At 40.0% G+C, this 24,791-nt stretch overlaps 1 protein-coding gene across 2 annotated transcripts in view; it reads left to right on the top strand.

The window, feature by feature from the left end:
- The window catches only part of wscd2 (WSC domain containing 2), a 40,592-nt gene extending 16,448 nt beyond the window's left edge, over window positions 1-24,144 (top strand). For both annotated transcript variants that reach the window (XM_044371677.1, XM_044371685.1), the window contains 8 exons: window positions 8,265-9,175; window positions 13,123-13,237; window positions 14,816-15,000; window positions 17,253-17,374; window positions 17,460-17,634; window positions 18,564-18,728; window positions 18,832-19,032; window positions 22,247-24,144. In XM_044371677.1, the coding sequence (XP_044227612.1) occupies window positions 8,794-9,175; window positions 13,123-13,237; window positions 14,816-15,000; window positions 17,253-17,374; window positions 17,460-17,634; window positions 18,564-18,728; window positions 18,832-19,032; window positions 22,247-22,599 (1,698 nt within the window). In that variant the 5' untranslated portion in view covers window positions 8,265-8,793 and the 3' untranslated portion in view covers window positions 22,600-24,144. The remainder of the gene's footprint in view (window positions 1-8,264; window positions 9,176-13,122; window positions 13,238-14,815; window positions 15,001-17,252; window positions 17,375-17,459; window positions 17,635-18,563; window positions 18,729-18,831; window positions 19,033-22,246) is intronic.
- The last annotated feature ends 647 nt before the right edge of the window (window positions 24,145-24,791 follow it).

Raw genomic sequence — 24,791 nt, 5'->3', positions numbered from 1 at the left:
TGGATGTCATCCGTAGCAAATTGTTCAGCCATCTTGTTGGTTTGGGAGAAAGTGTAATAAGGATCATTTTACAGCAAGAGCTTCTCAAGAGTTTTAAAACTGGTTTCCTGGCTTTATATAATCTGTTACTGTACAGAAATTCTTGCAAACATCTTTGCCGATGAGCTTCCTTTTGAGTGGCTACTAGTAATTAATTGCACTGGGCCATTGTGTAGTGTTTGTGTTTTTGTTACTCACCCAATGTTTGTAGGAATGGTGGACCCACAACATGATTAGGTTTTTAAAACAATACAGTCATAACAATTTATGTAAAAATACCAGACTTTATCTCAATTACAAGCAATATAGACAACATATATGGTTAATGGTTGCCATTTAGCTCAAAACATGGGTGGAATAAATCATGTTTATCTTGAAAAAAATTATAAATGAAACAAGGTTTTTATCACTATTGATGTTTATTACTTTGAACAAAGTCACACGTAGGCCTACATATGCAACAACATCACTCACACTTACTTCAGGTATTGCAGTTGGTGGTTCTGTGGGTTGGGCGAATCCTCCTCCTGAATCCTCCTCACAATGGCTGCAGAGCCTGAGCCTGTCCAGCTCCTCAAGAAAGAGCTGTCTCCTCCGGAGATTCCCTCTTCCAGCCCGGGTTTAATGCCATCCAGATGACAAAAGGGTTGTGTGTGGCATTGCAATCCTATAAGGTTTCAGGTTTTGATGCTCCTGGTCACAGATTGTCCCATCCCTATGCAACGTACACATGAATACCACATTTTTGCCTTTCTTTGGCATGTAAGACACCAGGGATGTGTCGGCCGTGAACACAAACTTGGATAAATTAACAGGCCTGTTCTGTGTAGTCAACAGCCGGCGGTGGGAGCTCTGGCTCGTTTTTCCCTGCTGTTCCTACCATCATCAGCTTCCTCTTTAGGAGCTCCTGTCCCAGCTTGTGCGAAGTAAAAACATTTATCACATATGATGTTGTGGCCACAGAGTCCCTGTGTCATGTTCAGGACTTCTTGCGTACCAGATGGTATGCACTGCCTGAAGGGGCAGCAGCCCCTAAATGGCATAAGCCGCCCATCAACTGTAACATTGGTCCTAGGGTTGTAAAACAGGGGAAGGCGGTCCACCCACTTCACTCACACTGACCTGATCTCTCTGCCGCCGAGATGGTCTGGTGTTTCAGTTATCGAAGCAGTTAATCCTGGAAATAATGTGGAAGTTTTCCAGAGTCATTGTTGCACAGAAAAGTTTCTGCATCCCACAGGAATTCTGTGGATTCCCCATTGGATCTGAAAACACCAGCAATGAGAACCCCAAGGTATTCATGTAAATGGATTTGGTCCATCTCTTTCCACCTCTCTCCAAAAACACACCTTCCCTCCAGATTAGTGCAGTCCAGAATAATTTTCTGGATGGTGTCTGGGATGAAAAGTTCAAAAGAAGACTTTATGTCCTGAACATGGGTAACCGGCATCTGTATCGGCCCTGGTTGCACCCTTATCACATTGGCAGCCATGCAGGCTGGTTCATTCCTTGGGAAAGAAGACCATTCAATTTCACCATTTTTTGACATCCATATTTCTCCTCCTGCAGGCTCATGACAGGCTGGTCCTGGGGCCTGGCTGAGGGTCAATCTCATCTTCTTCTTCTAACTCACTGTCAGACTGAATTGACAGATGTGCGGTCCTCATATTCTGAAAACTCTTCATCTTCCAAAGCTTCTCTCTTCTAAATTCATTTCTAAGGCCCCCTGAGCAGGGAATCCTTTTGCCATATTGATGGATTGTGATAAGGATCCACACACGCAAAGCTGTTTATTGTTGTTTTTGCAGCTGGGATATAGTGAGAGAAAATATAGAATGTTTTGAAATAACATTGTTCAGCTTCCTGTGAGACATTTTGTAGTTTCACACACTACAGAGGGTAAAGTGTGCGGGAATATGTGGGAGCAGACAGGTTCTTGGTGCCTGAAATGTAACAGTGTTGCAATCTTGACTGTGTGTGTGTAGTTTCACACACTACAGAGGGTAAAGAGTGCAGGAATAGCGACAGAAAGGTTCTTGGTGCTATGTTGAAACCTTGTAGCAGGCCCAGGTAGGAGGAAGACAGAGTGGAGGTACTGTGAAAGAAAACTGAATAGTAGGTTATCATTTGATGTATTTCTTGAATATATCATACATGTTTCAGATAGTCTTTAAGTTCAGTTTAGTGTTAGTTTGTGTTTCACACATGTACTAAATTCCTCTGTGCTGTGTCTATTCTAAAATTAGTTCTTTGCGGTGTAAGATGAGGCAGTTGTGTGTTTAACAGTTAAGTTAATTCTGTTATACTTTTACCTGAGCCAGTGATAAGATAAACTATAGTTATGTAGATGTTTATGTATAAATCTGATAAGCTTTTAGAGGATAGTGTGGTTTGTCCTTAATTTAATATAGTAGTAATGTTATTTTGTGATGCTACTTGGTGCATGGTTATGTACTGTCATATATGGTCGTGAAGAAAGACTGTTCCTAGGTTAGCTGAACTTTTGACTTGTGTTTCTATCTGAGGGTTGGTTGCTGACCTGTAAGGTTAGTAAACAGATGTCTTAAATTCTGTACAAGTAGTATTTAAGGGACTGGTTAAGTGCCAACGTTTCAGACAAAGAAAAGATAGCTAGGTGGTATCTTTGTCTCCAGAACTATGATACATTATACTTCTGATTGTATTATTTGATTACATTATTTCATAACCTAACAATGCTCTCTTTGTGTGTTTATTGAGTGATCAGCAATTTCCCATTCCAGTACACAGCAAACCTTTTTCTTTCATTTTTACCATGTTTACTTGTTTTCACCTACAATTCCCACACTTTTATTACCCTTGAGTCCAGTGGACCTGAACACCACATATGTAATATAAATGGTTAGGGAATTGCACAGTGTGCACTCAATGAAAATGTGCTCTTTTACATGTTCTTCACAGAAAATAAGCCAAGGTCGATGAGTCTCAGGTTGAAAGAATACATTGCATCACTTTGCTTTTAGTAAACATTGAAAACGGGTCCCACAGACTCGAACACCACCCAAGGGTTAAGCCAATCACTAATGTGGGCACACACTGAGATCAAACATTGGTTTAATTAAAATGTCTGACAAGAAAATGGGAAGCCAAAACTGTAGCACATACCGCAGTTACTTTTGCCAAACATTAAGCGAAGAAAACTGCTTTGGCACTGTGATCCTGTTATTATTGGAAGCAGTCATGTTCACACTCCAGTTTTCAGGGGTCACGCACTCCTAAGAGATGCCATCTGTGCTGAGTGAGCCGCTTGAATCTGGTCTGCAGAGCAGCAAAAGTTTGGCATTTAACTGGTTTATCTGAGCTTTCTCATTATAACGTGTGAACTGCAGTCTTTTGCTAGACAGAGAAGTCTTTCAAATACTTTTTCTTACTGTAACAAGTTTACATTTTAAAAATGTAAACTTTGGAGTGACCGTGAGTTTTATTGTTATTGATATGCTTACTCAATACAAACCTAATCACAGGACACACATGAATATATTGTGCTAATAAATTGTATTTTTCAGCAAAAATTATGAGCTAAAAAAATCAGAGATGCTCTGCTGGTGGTTGTAAGTAATGGGGCATCAGGGTATCAGTGAAGAATATGAAGAACGCTGCTGTGAACTTCAATGTAAGCATGGCCAGTGTTATTACCGGGGGAGGAATGTGATCTTCAGTTTGATTTGATTTGACAAACACTGCTAATGTGCACTGGCAGGCCAAACACACCAGGAGAGCGGAAAGACGGGCCCCAGGGTGAGGGGAGGGTCAGGGCTGCTGCAGTAACGCTGTTAACCCCTCTGCTGCTAAAGTGCTGAAGACATCCTACATGTTACAGTGCAGCACAGTGCTTTTACAGGATGAGACTGTGCACATGACGCAAGCCGGGAGTTAAAAAACGGACAAATTGTTTCCTTTCCCACTAAAGCCGGTGCACCTGATAACCTCTTCTTCCTGCCACTGTTAATACTCACCATTTGAATGTCACAATACTGTGTGTTTCCTCCCTCCAGAAGCTTATTTTAATGACTATCAGTGCTAGCTTTGTGGACCAACATAACCTGACTGACATTTCACCATACAGTTATTTTCCTGTTATGGTGTTTTTTACCCCCCAACTTTTACCACTGTGAAAACCCATTTTAAAACAAAGGAGAATATCACAACTAATTTATTTCAGATGGTGTGATTTGCACTGGGGATTCGGAGGTCTAGCTGTGAGAAAGCCTCACCCACGTTGGACTGAAAAGAATTTTTGGCAATGGAAAGATGGTGGAATGGAAATTGATTACATCTGTAGAATCATGTAACTAAACAACATATTTTATATGGTGGTGAAATATCCAACATCTAAATATTTAACCTCTTAAGTTCCTTTATACTTTATATCTATTGTATCATCAGCAGTTTGTCTGTTCCTTGGTAGATTCTGTTTGTGTATTTATTCAGACCATAAGAACCTCAAAACCTTTTAAATTAATGTATAATCATACTGTTGGAAATGTTTTACTGCTGGTATCTTCCCTGTCATTGCACAGTTAGTTGTTTCTTAAAGTAAGGTGACTGGTTGTTGGTTGAACCCACTAGTTGTCATAGATAGCTGACAGTCACAGTTAGGAGTGTCACAGAGTCAACCACAGCTCAGCCTTGCTCAGTGCTGTTCTTGGTCAATGAGTCCCAGGACAGATATGAATAATATTTATGGATTGACTTGGAGAGCCATTCGCCTACAGCACAAGCCGAGCTGGCTGTCGGCCTGCTCACCAAAGATTAACTTTGACGTTTCCTCCCCTAAATCCGCTCTGATTAAATATTTGCTGGCTCATTTAATATGAATGTGAATTAATGGTCAGTCAGTGAGTTCATGTCCGCTTCACTTGAGTAATTGCCATGATTTGGCAAAAAGACCTCTGCGGCACCTCCTATCTCTCCTATTTCCTCTTCCCCTGTCAGTCTGTTCATGAGTGCCATGACTGATATTTATCCACTAGTCTTGTTTGTAGGATTAAGTGTGAATGAAGTACTTGTAGTTGCTTTTAGTAGCACAAACTTACAGTATGTGAATCTGTAATTAATACTGCTGCAGACAGTGTAGCTAACTGAGATTGATAGCAGTGTGGCTCTAGGCAGTTGGTTCACCACTTTGGCCCAGACTGATCCCACAAAATATTGGCTGAGTTACCATGAAATTTAATACAAACTTTCATTCCTCTCAGAGGATGAATCCTACTGACTTTGGTGATCCCCTGACTTTTTCTCTATCGCCACCATGTTGTTCACATTTGTGGTTTTGAGTGAAATATCTCAATAACTATTAGATGGATCGCTATTTGGTACAAATATTCAAGATATATTAATATAAATTAGTTAGCATGTTAAATACACACTAAAACTAGATGGTGGAATTGGTATCTGATAAACATCAGCATGTTAGTCTCCATACATTTGCAACAGAGTCCATCCTCTCTCTTGTTACTGTCATTTGAACCTGCAAATTAGCTGTAAGTACTGGGGGGAAATGAATTATTAACGCCAGCAATTAACCTGTGTGTGGCCCTGTGGCATACGTGAGAGGAGTGCTGTCACATGTATCCTCGTGAAATTTTCTCCTATTTGTTTACCCTCATGAACCTGCTAACTGTGTTTTCAGTACAAAAGTCCTTCACTGTTGTGTAGCTGTAGCCACCACAACATGACCTGTTATGAAACAATGCTCTCTTGTGCATTTTTGCTTATGACCAGGAGGCTGCTACACATTTTCAGGATACTTGTTTCTCTCCACATTAGGAGTAATAGGCACAGCTTATTTTCCTTTTTAGACCTTGTAACCCCGTTGGGAACCCAACCTAGATATGATTCAATTTCTCAAAGGCAAACAAATTATTCAGTTTGAAACAAAGACCAGCTTGCTTTAGAGTCACTGTATCTCGTTCATCCTGAAATATGAATCATTTCTCTGCCGTCAGGGAGCAAAATACTGGCACAGGACTGAAAAATTGTCATGTTTACAGATAGTGTAGGAGTCACTTTTCAATACTGTCATTGCTCAACAGCTGTATAAATACAGCTGTTAAGCTGTAGAAATTAATACGTGGAGTTATGATATATTACGGCATACAGTATGTGAATCCTTGTGGAGTCAAGGCTGTTCATGGGAATTCAGAAATTCTTTGATGTTTCAGACAAAGATGTTAACAAGAGTAGTTTGACATTTTGGGAAATAATTTCTTAATTGCAGAGATGAGAAGCTTGATACCTTCTCATGCCTGCTAAATATGTAACTGTGTAGACAGCAGCCAGTTAGCTTAGCTTGGCATAGTGTTAAGATTTGCAAGAAATAGTCTTAGCACATAACCTCCTGTAAAACCATGTGTCGTTTTTACACCTCAGATTTTGCAACGATTAAACATACAAGATATAATATGTTAATTAGTGAGCTTTAGAGGAGCTAGTCAGATAGTTTTACTTTTGGACAGAGCCAGGCTAGCTGTTTCCCCCTGTTTCCAGTCTTTGTGTGTTTAAGCTAACTGGCTGCTGGCGCTGGCTTCATTTTGAGGCCAAATATGAGAGATATCAGTTTTCTCAGGCAACGATAGAGGATTTTTTAAAATGTGGTGGCCAAGTGTAAAGCTTTAACAGTATTCCAGCGATTAGCGATTGTTTGTAGGACAATAGTTTCTCTCCTTTTTAATTTCAAACTGTAAAGCCTGGACAAATGAGACTCTGATATTGGTTTTCAATGTCCTGAGTATGAACCCCACTAATGTGATTTTCTTTTTTTCTTTTTCTCTTTATTAACCTTGATTATGACCTGCAACACCTCCATTTTTCATGCTGAATATTTAGTATTTGGCATTTTGGAACTGAGTTTGACCTGGGAAAAGAGATTTGATCATAGTTATAGCTGAACAAAACACTGAATAATTAAAATGCCGACAAAGACACCAGTGATCACCTTTTCTTTGTAGGTAAAAGTTACTGAACAGGATGTGACGGCAAAGTTTTCAGAGATCAGTCAGGATGAGAAGTGTCTTTGTGTCAGGATGCTGTAGGTTCAATCACATGAGCAGAATGCGATCTTTTTCTCCTTGAGGGTCCCAGACTCTTACCAGACTACCGGAGGATAAACAGAGCCAAGGGGGAGGGGGGTCCGCAGCGCCAGTTAGGTTTCAAGTGACAAGTATTCTGCAGATTTGTCCTGGGGGCAGACAGAAAACCACAAGGGCGAGTGTCCCCTCGAACACTCTGGAAAATTCCCTGACCCTGAGCAGTGTTGCATTACACCTTCCAGTTGTAGCCTCCCGGGCTCGTCCCCGAACAGAGACTTCTTTGAGGGAGGCTGTAGGATTTAAACCCCCCCTCCAAAAATGCAATAATCTGTCTAAAAACTCAGAATTATAAATGCACAATGTCTCTTTTAGGAAAAGCACTTTCTCTTATACCCTCTAGATTTAACAGATGGGTAGAGACTTCAGTTAGACTTTAAAAAAATTCTAATTTGATACCCTTTTATACCCAGATTATTAACCTCAGCAATCTTTGAAAGTCACTTACTTGAGCCTACTTGCTCTTTTCCTGCCACACATCCATAGAAACTATTATAAACCTCATCATCTTGACTAATGTTTTTAATTTCCCTCCCTTCCCACTCACATTAGATCCCAAAGACATCAGTGAAAATGCCGCAGGGTAGAGCTTTGTTTCTGTTTATTCCCTTTCGGTTTGACCTGATTTATTAAAGATAATGTAACTTGTAGAACTCTGAGCTTGTTGAAATGCAGCTGTTCTGACTTCTTGGTGCATAAACTAACAACAGTGACACATTTCCCAGATATTTAATTACTTTTATTCTTATAATTTGTTTTTCTTTGCTTGTCTCTGTTACATAGTGTATTTCCGTTGATGTGAGTTTGACAGAAGATAAAAGAATGAGGACAGTTTCAATTGCTGTTCGCAAGAAATTTAAGTTCCATAACAGCAGCATTATAATAGAAACCCATTGTATTGTTTGAACGGTCATTTTCTGTCTCTCTGATGACAGTTCCTGTATTGGTTTAAACCTTAGCAGGAATTTTGAGATGTTTTTCCGTGTTGCACTGACCACATTCTTTTATAACTTGGTTGTGTTATTTCTCCTTTTGCATGTGAGATGTAGCTTACTCATATGTGCACTTGTTCCTCCTTTTTTTGTGTCCTTACTGCAGATGGTGAGTCACGCCCTCCTTCTCTCGGATCGTCTCAGTGAATAGCCGACCACACAAAGGCGAGAGGATCTCAGCTCCGCCGGTAAATAAAACCCTCTTCCTTCTGCACAGTGTGGGAGAAAGTGGCATCTCTGTAGGCTGATAACTGGAGTGAAAGCAGTGTTGAGCGATCATCTTTCACTCTGAGCCGCTCACCTTTCATGCTCTGGCTCCAGAGCCGGCTCTTAGGGCTGGGCTGTCAGCGGGAACCCACAGAGACGCTCACATGGACACTATCACCAGAGCTGCATAGTGCACAGGTGTAAAGCGTCTGCCTCGTGAGACTGAAGAGGCATACATGAGGGAAAAGTCATGCTATTGTTTGGACGACCTTCATACAGGATTAAGACACTTTTTCTGACTCTGTCTTCATTTTAGTTGGGGCCCAGTGGGGTTTTTATGGTGGGAGTAGGGAGAGCTGGTGTTGATTCTTCTGCTTTATGAGTTTTCATCACTGGGAGAGTGTGTCTGAGTGGCAGGGGGAGCCAGCATGGCCAAGCCTCTGCTGAAGATACAGCGCTATTTCCGCAGGAAACCTGTCCGCTTCTTTTCCCTCATCCTCCTCTACCTGACCGCTGGGAGCCTCGTCTTCCTGCACTCAGGCTTTGTCGGGGACAGTGGCCCCGGAGCTCGAGGGGGCCGGGACTCTGCGGTAGCTTTAGAGATGGGCAGCCGGACCTCATCGTCAGACAATCGGGGGCTCGGCATCATGCGCAGAGTGTTTAAGGAGACTCAGAGGTCTGGCCGGAGGTATGGCCCCCCATGGATGAAAAAGACTGGCCAGGAGACGCAGAGGAGAGGTGAAGACTACACCAGCAACTGGAACCGTGCACTTAAAGGACGCAACGCCAAAGACATGGACGATGGAAGAGGTGGGTCATACCAAGACATACTTTAATATGCAACTGCAGTGGTATTTTTTTCAGTTTGGCAGTTTTCCAGAGCAAACATCTGAGCTTCTTCAGATCTACTCCCACATCTCATAATTCAAAATGGGCTGGCAAACTATTAAAGATTTTACTTTCTCTTCCACAGTGGTTGAAATTTGCCCCCTTGGCTTCTCCAACATACAAAATCCATTAAAATAAATTACAGTAATACAATGCAGTACACAGTTGTTGAGATCAACAAGGGCATAAACAAAATTTACTGGCTAGCTGAGCGACTTTCAAATGAGGGAATAATCACAATATGTGCCAACAATTGCAAAACAATTGCACTATTGCAACATTAAGACAGAGGGCGAAAACTGAATTTGTGTGTAAATTATTACAATATTAGGATAATTATTATATTGATAGTATTATAATAACTTCACATTATTTGTGTTATAGTTGGTAATTTGAATATTCAGCTAATTATAAGAGGATTCTGAATTTTAAATGTTTTATTACAGTCTAACTAATTACGTGCATCCGCTGGAAAACATGCTGGCAGCTTTTGTCCCTCCGACACTTCATGTTAATGTGAAATTGATCCAAAGTAATCTCTGATTACAAACTGGACCATTTTAATGACTGAGAATTTCTGGTTGTAATTGACCACGTAGGAAATCTCTTGAGAGAGATGATGATTAAGTCCTCTATCTTGTCTCAAAGAGAACCCCTCAAGGATCCCACTCACTGTGCTTGAGCTGTGGCTTTGTGTTGCTCAGCACATGTCCAGCTGCACTTGAGCTGCAACAGTGGAGTCACAACATCTAAATGATTTCATGATTTACAGTTTTTATAAACTGTGTGACTACAAATCCCCTTCAGAGATTGTTTACTGTACTAGCATGTGACCTCTTATCAAAAACACAAAAGGTTTTGAAAACAGGGTTGTGAGGACAGGAAGTGTCCAGAGCCAAAATGTCTGACCCTGGATGGCACGAATATCCTGCTTTCTTATTTCTGTCCAAACAAAGCACGATCAAATAAGCTGATCAGAAGATGTAATTTACTCCTGGCTTTGTTCTTGCTTCCTCTTCTCTGCTCCTCTTACCCTGTCAAAGACTTTCTGCACTGTTGGATAAAGTATAAATTATTAAAAACAGTCAGCACTGTGGAGTCCACCTCCTCTCTCCATGAAGAGACAAAATAGAAAAGTGTTTGGCAGTAGTGGAAGAAATACTTCTTAAGTAAAAGTTTTAATACCACAATGTAAAAATATCATGTTGAATGTAAAAGTCCTGCATTAAAGCTTTAATTAAGTAAAAGTATCATTATCAGAATGTATTTAAAGTATCAAAATTACAACTACTCATCATACAGAATGGCTCCTTTCAGAGAGTAAAATATTAAATATATCATATCGTTGGATTATTATTACTTATGCATTGACATGTAAGCAGTATTTCAGTATTAAAGCTGGTGGAGATGGAGTTAATTTAAACTGCTTTATACACTGTTGGCCTCATCTGTAGCAATGTATCCTATGAGATTATTATGTTTTTTAATTTTAATGTGCAAAGTAACTAAAGTTCTCAGATTAATGTGGTTGAGTAAAATGTACAATATTTCCCTTTGAAATGTAGCAGAGTAGAAATATAAAGTAGCATTAAGTTATACAAGTACCTCAAATTTGTAGTAAAGGGCTTGAGTAAATGTACTTAGGCCGCTGGTGTTAAGACGTGAGAAAAATCTCCCATCAGCATCATCAATCACCAACATAAATAAACTAAACTTCACAAATTTCATCAGTTGAAACTCATTTCCAGTAGGACATCTGGAGAAAATGGCAAAAATATTTTCCTCCCTCTGTGATGTATTTTCTCAATTAATTGATTAGCCATTTAGTCAATGTTTATCACTGTTTCCACTCCAAGATACAACCTCAAATGTCTTGCTTTGTCCTGACTGACAGTCCACAACCCAAAGATATTCAATTTACTGTCATAGAAGACTAAAGAAACCAGATAATATTCACATTTAAGAAGATGGAACCAGAGAATTTTTGCATTTTTTCTTAAAACGTGATTCAAAACAATTACTCGATTATCTAAATAGTTGGTGATTAATTTTCTGTTGATCGACTAATCAATTAATCAACTAATCGTTGCAGCTCTACATTCATATCATCTTAAAAGAGACACTGAATAGCCATAAATAACACCAGGATTTGATTATAACCCCATTGTGGGTGTGTTGGTTTCTGGTTTCTGTCCGGATTGCAGTACAGGAAGGTGGAGATTGTGAACTGCCCATAAATCTGACACAAACGTGTAAGTGATTGCTGGTATGTCTGCATTAGCTATATGACTACATGAGGGAGACTGTTTTCCTGACTTTAACCCAGTATACTCCGGGAGAGACTCCGACCTCTGTGAGCCTGAGCAGGATCAAGCTGGTTGGGAAAATAAATAAGTGATTCTATTACAAAATCTGCGTCAGAGTATTGTATAGCACCCAGTGTAGAATATCAAAGAACAATGTTTTTCTAACTAGGATAGTGTTTACACTGTTTTTTTCCCCAAATCAGGGCCAAACAAACATATTTATAGTGTACACTCAAGCTTTGGGTTATCTAATCAAATGAAAGTCTCTCAGTCTGGCTCAGTCCTCCTCCTCCTCCCCTCCCATCCTTTCCTTTCTGAAACCTCACAAGACTGCAGCTGAACGTGATGATAGAGTAATTAGTAGCTTCAGCGTTTGCTCTCATACATCCAGCAGCACCACTCATTACTCTGCAGTCTCAACTATCTTCAGGTTTCTCTAAGGTTAGGGTTAAGAGACTTTTCTTTCCTCCCCTCCTCTCCCTCCAAATGCACTCATTCTCACTGGCTCCGAATTCCATTTGGAGGGAATATTGCAGCATAAGATGCCGACCGCAGCACATAAACACATTTGTGCTGTATGGTGCAATAGCACAGAAGCATACTGTACAGAAGGGAAAAAAAAACAGGAGTAGACTGGAATGATAAGCAGGAGAAATAAAACTGAAACACTGTTGACATTAGTTAATATGATCCAGCAGCTACAGTGAGGTTATTGAGGAACATTTGACCAAATAATAATAATACTATGGACACATCAGTTGCATTTGTTTATTCATCTTTTACCCTCATGTCATACTGAGCAGAAATATTCTTTTCATAGTGGAGTTTCAGCCTCCTTTAAATCAGCATTTCCCTTCATCATAAAGCAGATTATTTTCCATCTGAACAATAGTTAGGAGAAAGATTACAGCTGAGTCATGCAGCACACCACATGCTGCTCAAATGCAGGCCTTTAAACCATAACAATTAAAGTAATGCAGGGGACTAGGACTATGCTCCCCCCCCCTCCCCTCCCCACCCCCCATTTAGCTATTAACAGAGGCTCAGAGGGGTAATGGCACAGCACAGATGGCGAGGGGTTTGTTTGTTAAAGGTGCAGCAGAGCTTGTGTAGCTCGGTATAACAGGGGAACAGTGTTTTGATGAGAGAGAAGAAGCCGCTGAAGGACTGCTGTATCCCTCTGCAGAGGTTCACCGAAGCCCAACCCCCACGCACTTCTGAAAAATGCAGAGAGATGACTGCCACTACAGTTACAGGCCACTAGAAGGGGATGTGTGTCTTTATAAATAAATAAAGATTCTGCCCCAGTTTGGACTCCTCCTGTGCTCTGATACCACACTGTGTAGGCTTGTGAGGAGGAAACTGTTGTGAGCAGTGTCCAGTTTTTTACTCTCTTACAAATGGTCAAATGGCTGTTTTAAAAATGATTTTAACAATATTGTGTAGTAGCTGAAGTAAAATCTAATGCTTGGAACACTGTATACGCTATGTATATACCATATGAGTGTCTGTCTTTCTGCAAACATGACTAACAATTTTTTTTATTTTTTAAATCTTTTTCAGCAAAGTATATCGGCTGCTACATTGATGACACACAGAAAAGAGCGCTGAGAGGAGTTTCCTTTTTTGACTACAAAAAAATGACTGTATTCCGTTGCCAGGACAACTGTGCAGAAAGGTACGACAGCAGCAAACAACAAAAAACACTCGTCCATTAGATATCTCTCTTTTTTTTTCTCTCTTTTTCATGCTTACTGTCAGGGATGAGATGTAAAGTAGAGCTGATAGTCCAGAATAATGGAAATGGAAAAACCTGACTGTTGTTAAAAGGTGCTTTCTCATCGGGAGTCTGTTTTTCATGGTTTGGGCGAGGCCAATCAATTCTAATTAAGGAAAATCTTAAACATGCATTGATTGGTTTTTCGTGTGTCCAGTTTTGGGCAGTGCAGCAAGCTATAAATACTCACATGAAATTGCATTATACAATTAGTGGTTGCCTATTTGTGTCCACCTGATAAAGAAAAGTCACATTTGCATACATAGTATATAAATAAAACAACTCACATTGGGTGATAATTATTATCTGAGGGTTTATCACCACAATGTCCTTGTTAGTTTAGACATGACAGTAACTCCATGCACAAAACCAGCTCCATAAAGAAATTGTTTTTCTGAGTCCTGCACAGAAACGTGACCCCATCAACCCCATCCAACACTTTGGAGATGAGCCAAAGCCAAAGTTTATACTCCAACTTCATTAGCCAACCTCAGAGATGCTCATGTGGCTGCAATAGAGCGAAATCCTTGCAGTCAGTTTCCAAACTTGGCTTATAGACTTATAGCAACATATTGGTCTAAAACGAAATGTTAAACAATCACATGAGTGTGATTTGTGTCCACATACTTTTGGTTATATGCTGTTTTTCTGTCACAACTCTTTCTACCAAATTGGAGGAAGTCCTGCTATGAATGTCATTCATTCATTTTCATGTAGCTCATTATCACTTTGAGTGCTCTCTGCTGCTCTCCTCCATTTGTCTCTTCTTTCCTCACATCCTGTCTTCCTCTCTCAGCTACCTTGCCATCTTTCTCTCACCTCTTTTTTTCTCCCCTCTGAGGAATACCGGGGACGGCTCTATCGGATGCATTGAATTACACCCATCACTGATTCACAGAGTGGAGAATAGGAGCAAAGAGAGTTGCTTGTTTTCAGGCTCTTCCTCCTCCCGCTTGCTTCTCGCAGCCCGCCCGCCTCCTTTTCCCAGAGCAGCAGGTTAATAAAAACAGACAAACAAATGAGGGGCAACAGCACGTAGCAGCACACAAAGGTTTGGATTTGATTGACAGCCCAGGGGATTTGTCTGGTGTGAGGGGTGTGTTAGACGTCTAATTGCATCCGAAAGGCATCGTGGGAGTGGCATCCTCTGTGAGGCAGCAGAAAGCGGTCCGTAGGAGAGAGAGGAGGTTTTGTGTGATGGATTCAGTTTGAAAATGTGCTGCAGTCATTTATAATTGGCTTCAAACTTTACAGCACATATAACTATTCTCATCTTCAATCAACAAAGAGAGATGTTATTCCAGAGTAATGTTTGGATGTGTTCTCATCTTCATTTATTTGTTTTTTATTGATTATATCTACATAATAATCTGTATTGGCCTGTCAAGGATTAAGACACATAATGAAGGCTCAGATCATTCACTCGAACCTCTCTGTCTTTGCTAATGATGCCAATCCTTTGTTCCTCTCTCTGTCCAGAGGTTACATGTATGCAGGTCTGGAGTTTGGAGCAGAGTGCTACTGTGGCCACAAGATCCAGGCGCCCAACTGTTCGGAGAGTGAGTGCAACATGGAGTGTAAAGGAGAGAAGAGCAACCTGTGCGGAGGAGCCAACCGACTGTCCATCTATAGGCTGGAGCTGAGCCAGGAGTCAGCGCGCCGCTGTGAGTCTGACACTCAACAACAACAACAAAAGAACTCTCCTGGGCTTCATAGGAACCACGTGCTGGTCTTCACACACACTGACAGCCACAGGGCTATCAAGTAAACCCAAGAGAGCACGGGCATGCATATACAATACCAGTCAAAAGTTTGGACACACTTTCTCATTCAAGGGAATGGGAAGGTGTGTCTAAATGTTTGACTGGTTCAGTGCTATATATGTTATGCATATATTGTATGTCTGCAATTACTGTCACCCTCTTCTTTGCAGAGGTAAAAAAACAGGAATTTTGAATTGTATAATTGAACATTGAATAATTTGCAAAACGTATGTCCATGTACTGAAAAAGCCTGAGCAGATCTGAGGATACTGTATACTTGACAGTATCCACTGAGGTACAAACATGCTGTTTTGATGCAGAAATGTAGCAAGCCTGGCTGTTTTGAGGGAAAATATTTGTTTAATTTTGGGTTAATGCCACAGTCGGGAGCAGACTGCTCTGTTGTGTTAGCCTCCCTCCTGGGATAGCTGTGCTACAGTACCTGCCTCTCTCAGCCAGCCGTGGTCTGCATTTAAAATACTCGCTGCCTGCTACTGGAAAACTGAAGTGAACAAAGGAATTATTAGAAAAAGGGAAGGGACCTCATTTCCTGTTTCATAGTGTGAAATGGTTTAGTTCTTTCTTTGGTACTATTGCTGTGATTTTTAAGAAATTCCCAGCTACAAGGTGAAGTACCTTTTCAAAACCATCGTTGCCTTCGTCATTTCACTTTTCCTTTCTTTCTGAGAAATAATCTGGTAGTATGCAAGTGTTGTATAGTTAGTATACACATCTATAGAGTTTAATAATCTTACTTTTCTTGGTCCAGTTCTTTTTTTGGTTCAGTTCTGTTTGTTTATTATTATTTTCATTTCTGCTTTTCCCCCTTCTGTTTGCAATCTATCAGACAACTGAGTAAGCTCTTCGTGTTTGTGTTTTCACCTCTTACCCCGATTCCCATCATGTGTTTCCTACTGAGATCATCAAAGAGGAAACGCAGAAAATGTGTCGAAGTGGCTGTTTTGCGTTTTTTGCCACTTGAGTACCATCGTGGTCACACGATCCAGTTTTCAGTAAATGTTAACTTAAATTCCAATCACGCATATATATTATTCTGCATTAATTTCCTTTGCTTCCATCTATATGTTAGCAAAGCAGAAGGATAATGTTTCATCTGCTGCATATTTGTGTTAATGATCTATTATTTGCTTCTCAAGACCTTGTTTGTGATACATGTTTGGATGCCGCATATACACCAGTCAACAGAGCACAAAAAATGTATGTCAGTACAACTTAAAAAGCAATGCCACTTGCAAGGGCAAAGAAAGATTACAGAAAGAGGATGCACTTAAGATATACTGTAGGGAAATGAGGAGAAAAATGGACATGACATTAAAAATGTAACTTTTAGTCAGAGAAAAAGGTCAAAAATAAATAAAACATTAGGTGCGCTCACATGGCTAGAGCTGATTTGCAAAGAGGTACCTTGTTTTAAAGGCGCATAGCTTTGAGAGTTAATGCCTTCAGTAAAGGAAAGCAGACATGAGCTCCAGTCTTGGTGAGGTACTGGTATTGGCAGCCTGAACTTAAATAGAAATGAATACTGCAGACACATTGCCCCATTTGCATATTTTATTCAGCGATGTTTGAGCAAGCAAGCTGTCTTCATCATGGTATCTGTCACAGTAAAAAGCTTTTTGGTTTCCTTCCTTCCTTATTAATGCTTAACAGTCCATTGACAGCGGAGACAGTCTCATATGTATGTCAGCGTGGCTGACATGTTGACAGGATAAAATAAAAGTAAAATAGATGTTTATGTTTAATGTGATTTAAAACAGTGGTTTTCAAATCTCTAGGAAAGTAATGGTGCTCACATCACAGCCTGCAAACACACTGTGATTAACACTTCAGATATGATTCAGTTCTCTTTTCAGGCTGTTTTTTTTTAAACATTATCTCACAGACGGACTGAAATGTACAGTGAAAGGGCCTGGGGTTAAAGGTCATCAACACACTGCAGGGATGTGAGTGATGGTATTGGTTCAGACCAGGGCCTCAATAGACTGGGGGGGTTGTCCCAGTGGGATCTCATCATCAGGGGTCACTGGATAGAGGCCAAACTGATGGAAACTGTGTTCAGTAACCATAAAACTGGAGTATATTGTGGTTTTTTTGCCCTGTTTGTGAGTAACACTCTGATTTGTCTGTTTCAGATGGCAGCGCCATTTTTAAGGGGTGTTTCCACAAGCCAGACAATGTGACTTTGGCGCTTCCTTTCAGCGCGGTCATCCAAAACATGTCTGTGGACAAGTGTGTCGACATGTGCACGGAGAGGGTGAGGGGATGTGTGTATTCATGCATTGTACAGTCAGTGGCATGTATAAATGTGTCTTCAGTGTGTAATGGCAGCTGTGTTTCAGGAGAAGTCGCTGGCTGTCCTGGCTGGAGATCGATGTCACTGCGGCTTCCCGACTCCTCTCTTTTCCCTTCATGAGCCGGAGGATGAGAAAATGTGTCTCCACCACTGCCACGGGGAAGAGTTCGAGAGCTGTGGGAACGACGAGTACTTTGTTGTGTACCAGACGCAGGTTCCAGGTAAAAGTTTGGTGGCTCATTGTAGCACATTGCAATGAGACACATGTCAGGAAACTAAACGCTGCGTCCAGGAAATACATATGAGCACGTTCATAGTGACTCTAGCCTGTGTTTGACTTGTGCTGTTTTTCATACCTGTGTGTGTGTACTAGAACCTAACTAGTATATACTGTATATATATATTTTAATTGAAGTTTTATATATTTTTGTTGTATTTCTGCCCCAGACATATCTTTCTGATGGGTCTTTAAAAAATATTTTTCATGTATGTTTATGTGAGGTAAAAAAACAAACAAATATCAGCTGATTTATCATTATGAGGTTTGTTTTATTCCCAAGTATTTTTATCAAACCCAAAAGTCAAGGATCAGTTCGCCATCAGTGTGCTGAATGCGTCATTGTGGGCAGCGTTTCCTCAGTGCACCAGACAGCTGTGGCTGGGATCAGCAAAAATGCTGGAGCCAGTAAACAAAAAAGGAGACATATAGCAAAAAAAAACAAAACAAAAACATAAACAAGTTGCAGGGGGAAGTGAACTTCTAATTCTTCCCGTCATCTATTTTTACCTCAGGTTTCTGCAGCTGAACAAACGAGTTTACCATTAGTACAGAGAGATTAGCCAAGCTACCCACAATAAAAAAACACCAGTATGTGTCTGTTTCACAGTATTTGACTTTTCGTTTGAATCTTTTCTCTTTCTCTAATAATGTGAAATGTCTTTGTACCAGTTTTCAATGTTTCAACACAACAATTCTTTTTCTTTCTTCCTCTTCTGCTGTCGAACAACTTGTTCAATCAGTCATACTTGACTGTCTTTCACCCCACATTTCAAACCACAGATCATGTTTGTCACTGTAGAATTTATCCGTAAATCTATACATGCAACAAATCAATAATATAGGCTGTTGGTCTTTGTCCTTTTTTTTCAGATAACCGCTGCATGGACCGACACTTCCTCCCCACTCACGCCAAACAGCTGGTGGCCCTCGCCAGTTTCCCTGGAGCCGGCAACACCTGGGCTCGCCACCTCATAGAGCTCGCCACTGGCTTCTACACTGGCAGCTATTACTTCGATGGCTCCCTTTACAATAAAGGTAGGCTTTAACGTTTATCTGACATGATAAAAAAAACAAAACACATTCACTCATCATTGCACCCCTAGGGATTAAATGTTTGTGGGGTGTCATCGTTTCACAGGATTTAAAGGGGAGAGGGACCACTGGCGGAGTGGGAGGACTATCTGCATTAAGACACATGAGAGCGGCAGGAAGGAGATTGAAGCCTTCGACTCCAGCATCCTCATGATCCGAAACCCCTACAAAGCTCTCATGGCAGAGTTTAACCGCAAATATGGAGGACACATTGGATTTGCCTCCCAGGCTCACTGGAGAGGGAAAGGTAGCTATAATATTTTACATTGTATTTAATAATGCATCCTGTAATCATAATTCAAGCAAATACCAAAACTTTTATGTGCTGTTTGAGTACATGTGAAATCTGTTAAAAGCCTTCAAACAAGTGGAAAATATTTGAAGTTACTGCAAGCACAATGGGGTATATAGATAGGTTCGCTGCATCTCTGTCCTTCTCAGCACAGTTTTAGTCTGCGGTTACTTCATCAGCCATTGAACCCCTTCATTGAAATTTCACAGAAGGAGGTTAATATTTATACTCTGTTATATTTTGAATCTTTACTCAGAAAATAGAGAGAATAACAAACTACCAGTGAACTGGAAATGGAAGGAAATGGAGGAAATGAGCAAACACTGAGGGCTTTTTTGGTGGTGTTGACCACATTGGCCAATGTGGCCGAAGAACACATTTTTAACATCAGATCAGCAGCAGTCTTCGTGCTAGTTCTCAGAAATGAGAAATGAAACGATTAACCAACCGAACACAGCCTCCGTCACTCTGGTTCAGTGTGATCATGAGTTGTGTGACCTGGTAAAACCAGCCTGTTCCTCAAGCTCTCATCCAGATTAGAAAATGTTTATGTGTGTGTGTGTGTGTGTGTGTGTCTTACGTGTGGAGAAGATGTCTAGAATTTTCATATAAATCTTCCCAGTTGTGCTGATAAGACACTTAAGGAAGCTGCTGGCATGTGGGAACAGCTTTGTGCACAGGTCCTTTATGGTACAGTGCATTCAAGAATATATAAATAATAATGACTTTTACAAAGATTATGTTTAACAAGTACAAGAAATCCCCCCTTTCTTGAATTTCTGAAAGAATTAATAGCTGCTTGATTTCTATTCTTATTGATAGAATATAAATTGTATTAAGATGTATGTGTACTGCATTTTTTTTTGCAGTCTTAATTTGTCCATTTTGTTGTGCAGTGGAAATTTTGTCTAGCTCCCAGTGTGTCACACTGCATTGTGTAACCATTTGATCATTTGTCAGCACACTTTATTCAAGTTAATTTCCTATTGCGTCGACTTAATGAATAAAAGATGTTTCAATAAGAGGTCATCGTCCATTACAAAATCGAAGAGGTTAGACCTTTGAGTCCAGTAGCCATTAAATTAAGGCCAGATTGTATGCACCTTGCTAAAATATCTTTATATTTCATGCATATTCCTCTTCCCTCAGTACGTCCACCCACCCAACTATGTCTTTGTAACCATGGCAACTGGTTTTGTCTGGTCCGCGTATCGTCTCTCTGACTTTCTCTGAGGTTTAATCGATTTTCCAGAGGCTGGAGAATTGCCGACCCAGCAGTTGTCTCTCTTTGTGTAAGCATCAGCACATTTGGCCTGCCGTTTCCAATGCAAGTTTATTCCTTCTGTTGGTGGGGTAATGATGCGGTGACATCAGTAAGAGAAGGGCTTTTTGACAGCTGCCACATCGAATACAGAGAGAAGCTCCCAGTTTGAGAGTCAGTGTGACATTGTGTACGGGGCGCCACATGTACGATTTGATGCATTCACCTCTGCAGAGGGAGACTGTGGGGCTCAGATGATGTTACAGACACTGATAGCTACCAGTGCAGCTCCATAAAGTCAACTCAGGGGCAAGTGTAACTTATTTTTGAGGGCTTGTCATTTTCCAAAGTACAGTGTGTTATTTTCCAGTGTGAAAGGCTTGTACACAAACCCCTTTATTCTGGTGTCAGAATTCTAAGAACAGAGAAGTACGTCAGCTAGATTAGAGATTCAATGAAACATTAGCAGAACAAGATGTTTGGGGGAGAGCTGCGATTATTTTGGCCTTCTTATTTTAAGCTCTGCTTTCTTGAAAAAGCCTGATAGGAAGAGAAAACAATTCCATCAGAGATGCAGTCCCTGTGTTTCTATACAGCTGGTTGTGTTGCAGTATGCAGTATATAATATTATGTCCACTGTGTTACTAAAGTTGCCTCTCACATTGGTTTCTGAGACGGCGCTTGCAAACTCAGCAGGCTTTAAACTTTAACGACATGCTCTCCTCACCGTAAAGATGCGTGATAATGCAGCACAGCTCCAGCCAGCCGGTGCTTTTATGGACCAGTAGATTATCAGTGAATAAAAAGCAGATGAATCTGCAAAAGAAGAGCCCTACAGTGAGTGTGCAGTTTTAGAGATGATCAAGAATGTCCGACTTTACCATCCATACATTTCAGAAATGACTTCATGTGTCCTGCCAGGCTGTCTCCAGACCTCTCAAGCTAAATGACATCAATGTTTGGCTATCTTGACTCTCACTTCCCCTTCATTTCATTTCCCTTTGTGACTTTTAAGTTTGTCACTTATCTTATTTACCATCATTTTTGCTTTTCAATAATGCTTTGTTTTAAGATAGGAGCCTGTATTTTTTTAAACTTTTCTACTCACTAAAAGCAATTGTGGCAAATTTATATTGATTTAAGATTGCAGATCTATATTTAAGAGCACTCTAGAGGTCTGTTAGTGTCTTAGATGGCTGCATTGCAAAGACACTTCCTTTTACAGCTGCTCACTTCTTGTTGGTGTTCATCTCCGAACACGTGTTTCATAGGATGTTACACCTTTTTTCATTTATGAGAGGTGTAAACAACAACAATTAAGCCTTGCAACTTGCAGTCACTTTCATAAGATCTTCATGTAATCCCTTCTCTAATTTTTTTCCATTTGTCTCCATTTCAACCAATTTATTATTATTTCATCCCTATATATATATATATATATATATATATATATATATATATATATATATATATATATATATATACATATTATACACATATGTTTTAATTTCATGTTTATTGCTATTGGAGATATAAAATATTTAACACATAAAATAATTTTAAAAATGAACAATTTGGCAGTTGAAGGGTAAATCTTTGTCTTTTTGGCTGTTCCTGTCTGTCTGTCTGATGTCACTTTGCCGAAAGGAAAAAAAACTCTTACACTTCACTTAATTAATATTGGTAAATGTGTCTTATTTTTCAGTTTTAGCTAAGAACAATTTACTTCTAAGTTGGCCGTTTAGATCATTCTCAAGTGTAATTCTTAGAAGTTTGATAAATTTGCGACTTGATTTCATCAGTATGAAAAGCTGAGTGAGTTCTGTCCCCCATATTTAAATTTATTTGGTGCATTGCCAAACACATGTCCTTATTTATTTATTTTCTGTACTCTCATTCGTCCTGCAGAGTGGCCCGAGTTTGTGAAGAACTACGCTCCTTGGTGGGCGTCCCACACCTTGGACTGGCTCCATTACGGGAAGAGCGTCCACGTGGTCCACTTTGAGGGTCTGAAGAGGGACCTGTTCTCCCAGCTCAAGGGGATGGTCCAGTTTTTGGGTCTGAAGGTTTCTGAGGACCGTCTGCTTTGCGTCGAGGGCCAGAAGGATGGCAACTTCAAGCGGTCGGGGCTACGCAAACTTGAATATGACCCGTACACTCCCGAAATGCGAGCCAGCATCAATGAACTGATCAGAACAGTAGACGCTGCCTTGAAGAAAAGAAAGATGTCTGGAGTTCCAGACGAATACATGCCAAGATGATATACAGTATGTGATCCCCTTGTTTCCGTTTTAATTGGACTGTTCTGTCAACAGACTCTGCACCATATTTTGTAGGATTGCATCACCCAAATTGTATTTTCAATTTTTTTCAACATAGGTTGACGCTATAGTGGGAAGAAATCAGTCTCTCTCCTCCTATATTCATTTTTTATTCACATTTTTTTCATTTTTTGTTCAACTTAGGTAATAATGGCTCCATGTGTTAATAGAAGAGGCTTTTTTTTATTTGGCTGAATGAAAAGCACTTCTTATCTCGCTCTATGCACATGTGCTGTGTGGGCATGTGCACATGCCTTAACATGAAGAAGGTACAATAGCTGTGACCACAGAGAGGCACTTCTGACTGTGCTGGGTGCTTTGTTGCCAGTGGAAAAACATGTCATCCAAAAGATGTAATAGCATACTGTTAAGTGTATGATACGAGCTTATTTTGTGCAAAAGTGAAAAAAATCAAAACATTAAAATTTTCTGCTGCTAACAGTTACAGAACAATACTATTTTATACATGAAGTTCTCTGAAAACTTCAAAATCTGAGCCCTTTGTTGGAGGGAAAAATGCAATATGCAGGCTATAACTACCTGATGATGATACTGTTTGTTTCCAAGTTTTTGGAAGTTATTCAACTTACTGTATGTAAGAGAAATTATGTTTTTGATGATGAAGATGTAAGGAACTCAATTCTCAGCTCCTCATATTCAAGAAGATGAATAATCCCTCTTGAAGGCACTGACTGAAGGAGAGAAGAGGATTTATCTCTGCAGCATTTATTTATCTCTGGTGTGCAGTGCACATGTTGACTAATTTGGTTTTGAAGTTGTTTTCTTAACACTGGACTCGATGCAGAAATCCAAAAAGCACTTTGCCGTGCAACACTTGCCCCCAAAGATCACCAAGGAATTAGGCATTACACTCTGACTTGTGTTTTAGATTGGAGGTTTCCTTTAGTAGTAGTAATGGTTTTAGATTTATTTTATGACAGTTAATCATACTGAATGTGAAAACTTTTTTTTTGTTTTGTTTTTTTTAATGCTTTGTTGTAATAAGAGCTACGACACAGTAAAGCTAGTGATACTTTTACTCTTCATGATTTAAAAAAAAATCTCAAAGGTCCACAAGAGTGTGAAAAATTCTGCTCCTATTTTATAAAGCAGCACGTCTTATAATGGTACTCAATGCGCTACAGTATGCTACATGCTTAAAAATGAACGAGTATATAAATAAATAAAGACATGAATATATAAATGAATAAAAACACTGGTGACTAAGAGCCAGGAAACATGAACTGACTTCCATTTTCAGTATAATATATAAATATATTTTTATAGTGTGTGCTGACACATCAAAAATATTTGTATTGCAAGACGCAAACAGGAGAAGTTGTTTCTATTTTTAACACATGCTTTAAACTTTATTGGCTCTTGCTTTCATTGACAAGCCGGCACTTGAACATAGGTGTCACATCTGAATGTATTTTCTATGGAATGAATGTAATGTGATATGACCCAATAAATGAGTAAATTAAATGATGTCTATGATCACTTTTTACAAATGAAAATGAAAAATAGAGGAAATTTTAAGGCAATTCCCAGATAGCATATTGAAGTGGGCCACTTCAGGCAATGATGCGGCACTGCTGGCCTTCTTCTGGGCCGGACGAAATGGTTGTCAGTCTGAAATGGCCCACATTAGAAATAGCAAATGCCCAAATATCCCAAATCAAATGTGGGCCTTTTTTAGCAAAGATGCGGTGCTCACAGGTATGTGTATTCTAGATGTGGGCCAGTTCTGGTTTATCTGGTTTGTTCTTGGTTGACATATGGCTTGGTTGTGGCCCAGATCTGGGAAACAGGAGCGGACCACCCAAGCACCATCATTCCACGTGGTACGTGGGCCGGATGAAAGTGCCGAAAGTGTCGGGTGTTGGTCGGATCTGGGCCACAGCAATTTTGCTATCTGGGTTACAAAGGTAATTCTGTATTTTGGCTATTAAAGAAGCATATTATCTACTATTAAACAGATTTCATAGTGTGTCTGCAGGAATGACAAGCATTAATTCAAATTCACCAAACCACAGAACATTTAAAGGGGCACTCCACCAATTTTACACATAAAGGTCAGTTCATTCATCACAACTCAGCCTGTGAAAACAGTTGTTTAATGTCTTCTGTAG

The sequence above is a fragment of the Thunnus albacares genome, chromosome 2, assembly GCF_914725855.1.
Source record: "Thunnus albacares chromosome 2, fThuAlb1.1, whole genome shotgun sequence".
NCBI lineage: Eukaryota > Metazoa > Chordata > Actinopteri > Scombriformes > Scombridae > Thunnus > Thunnus albacares.
This window is presented reverse-complemented; position numbering and strand designations above follow the sequence as displayed.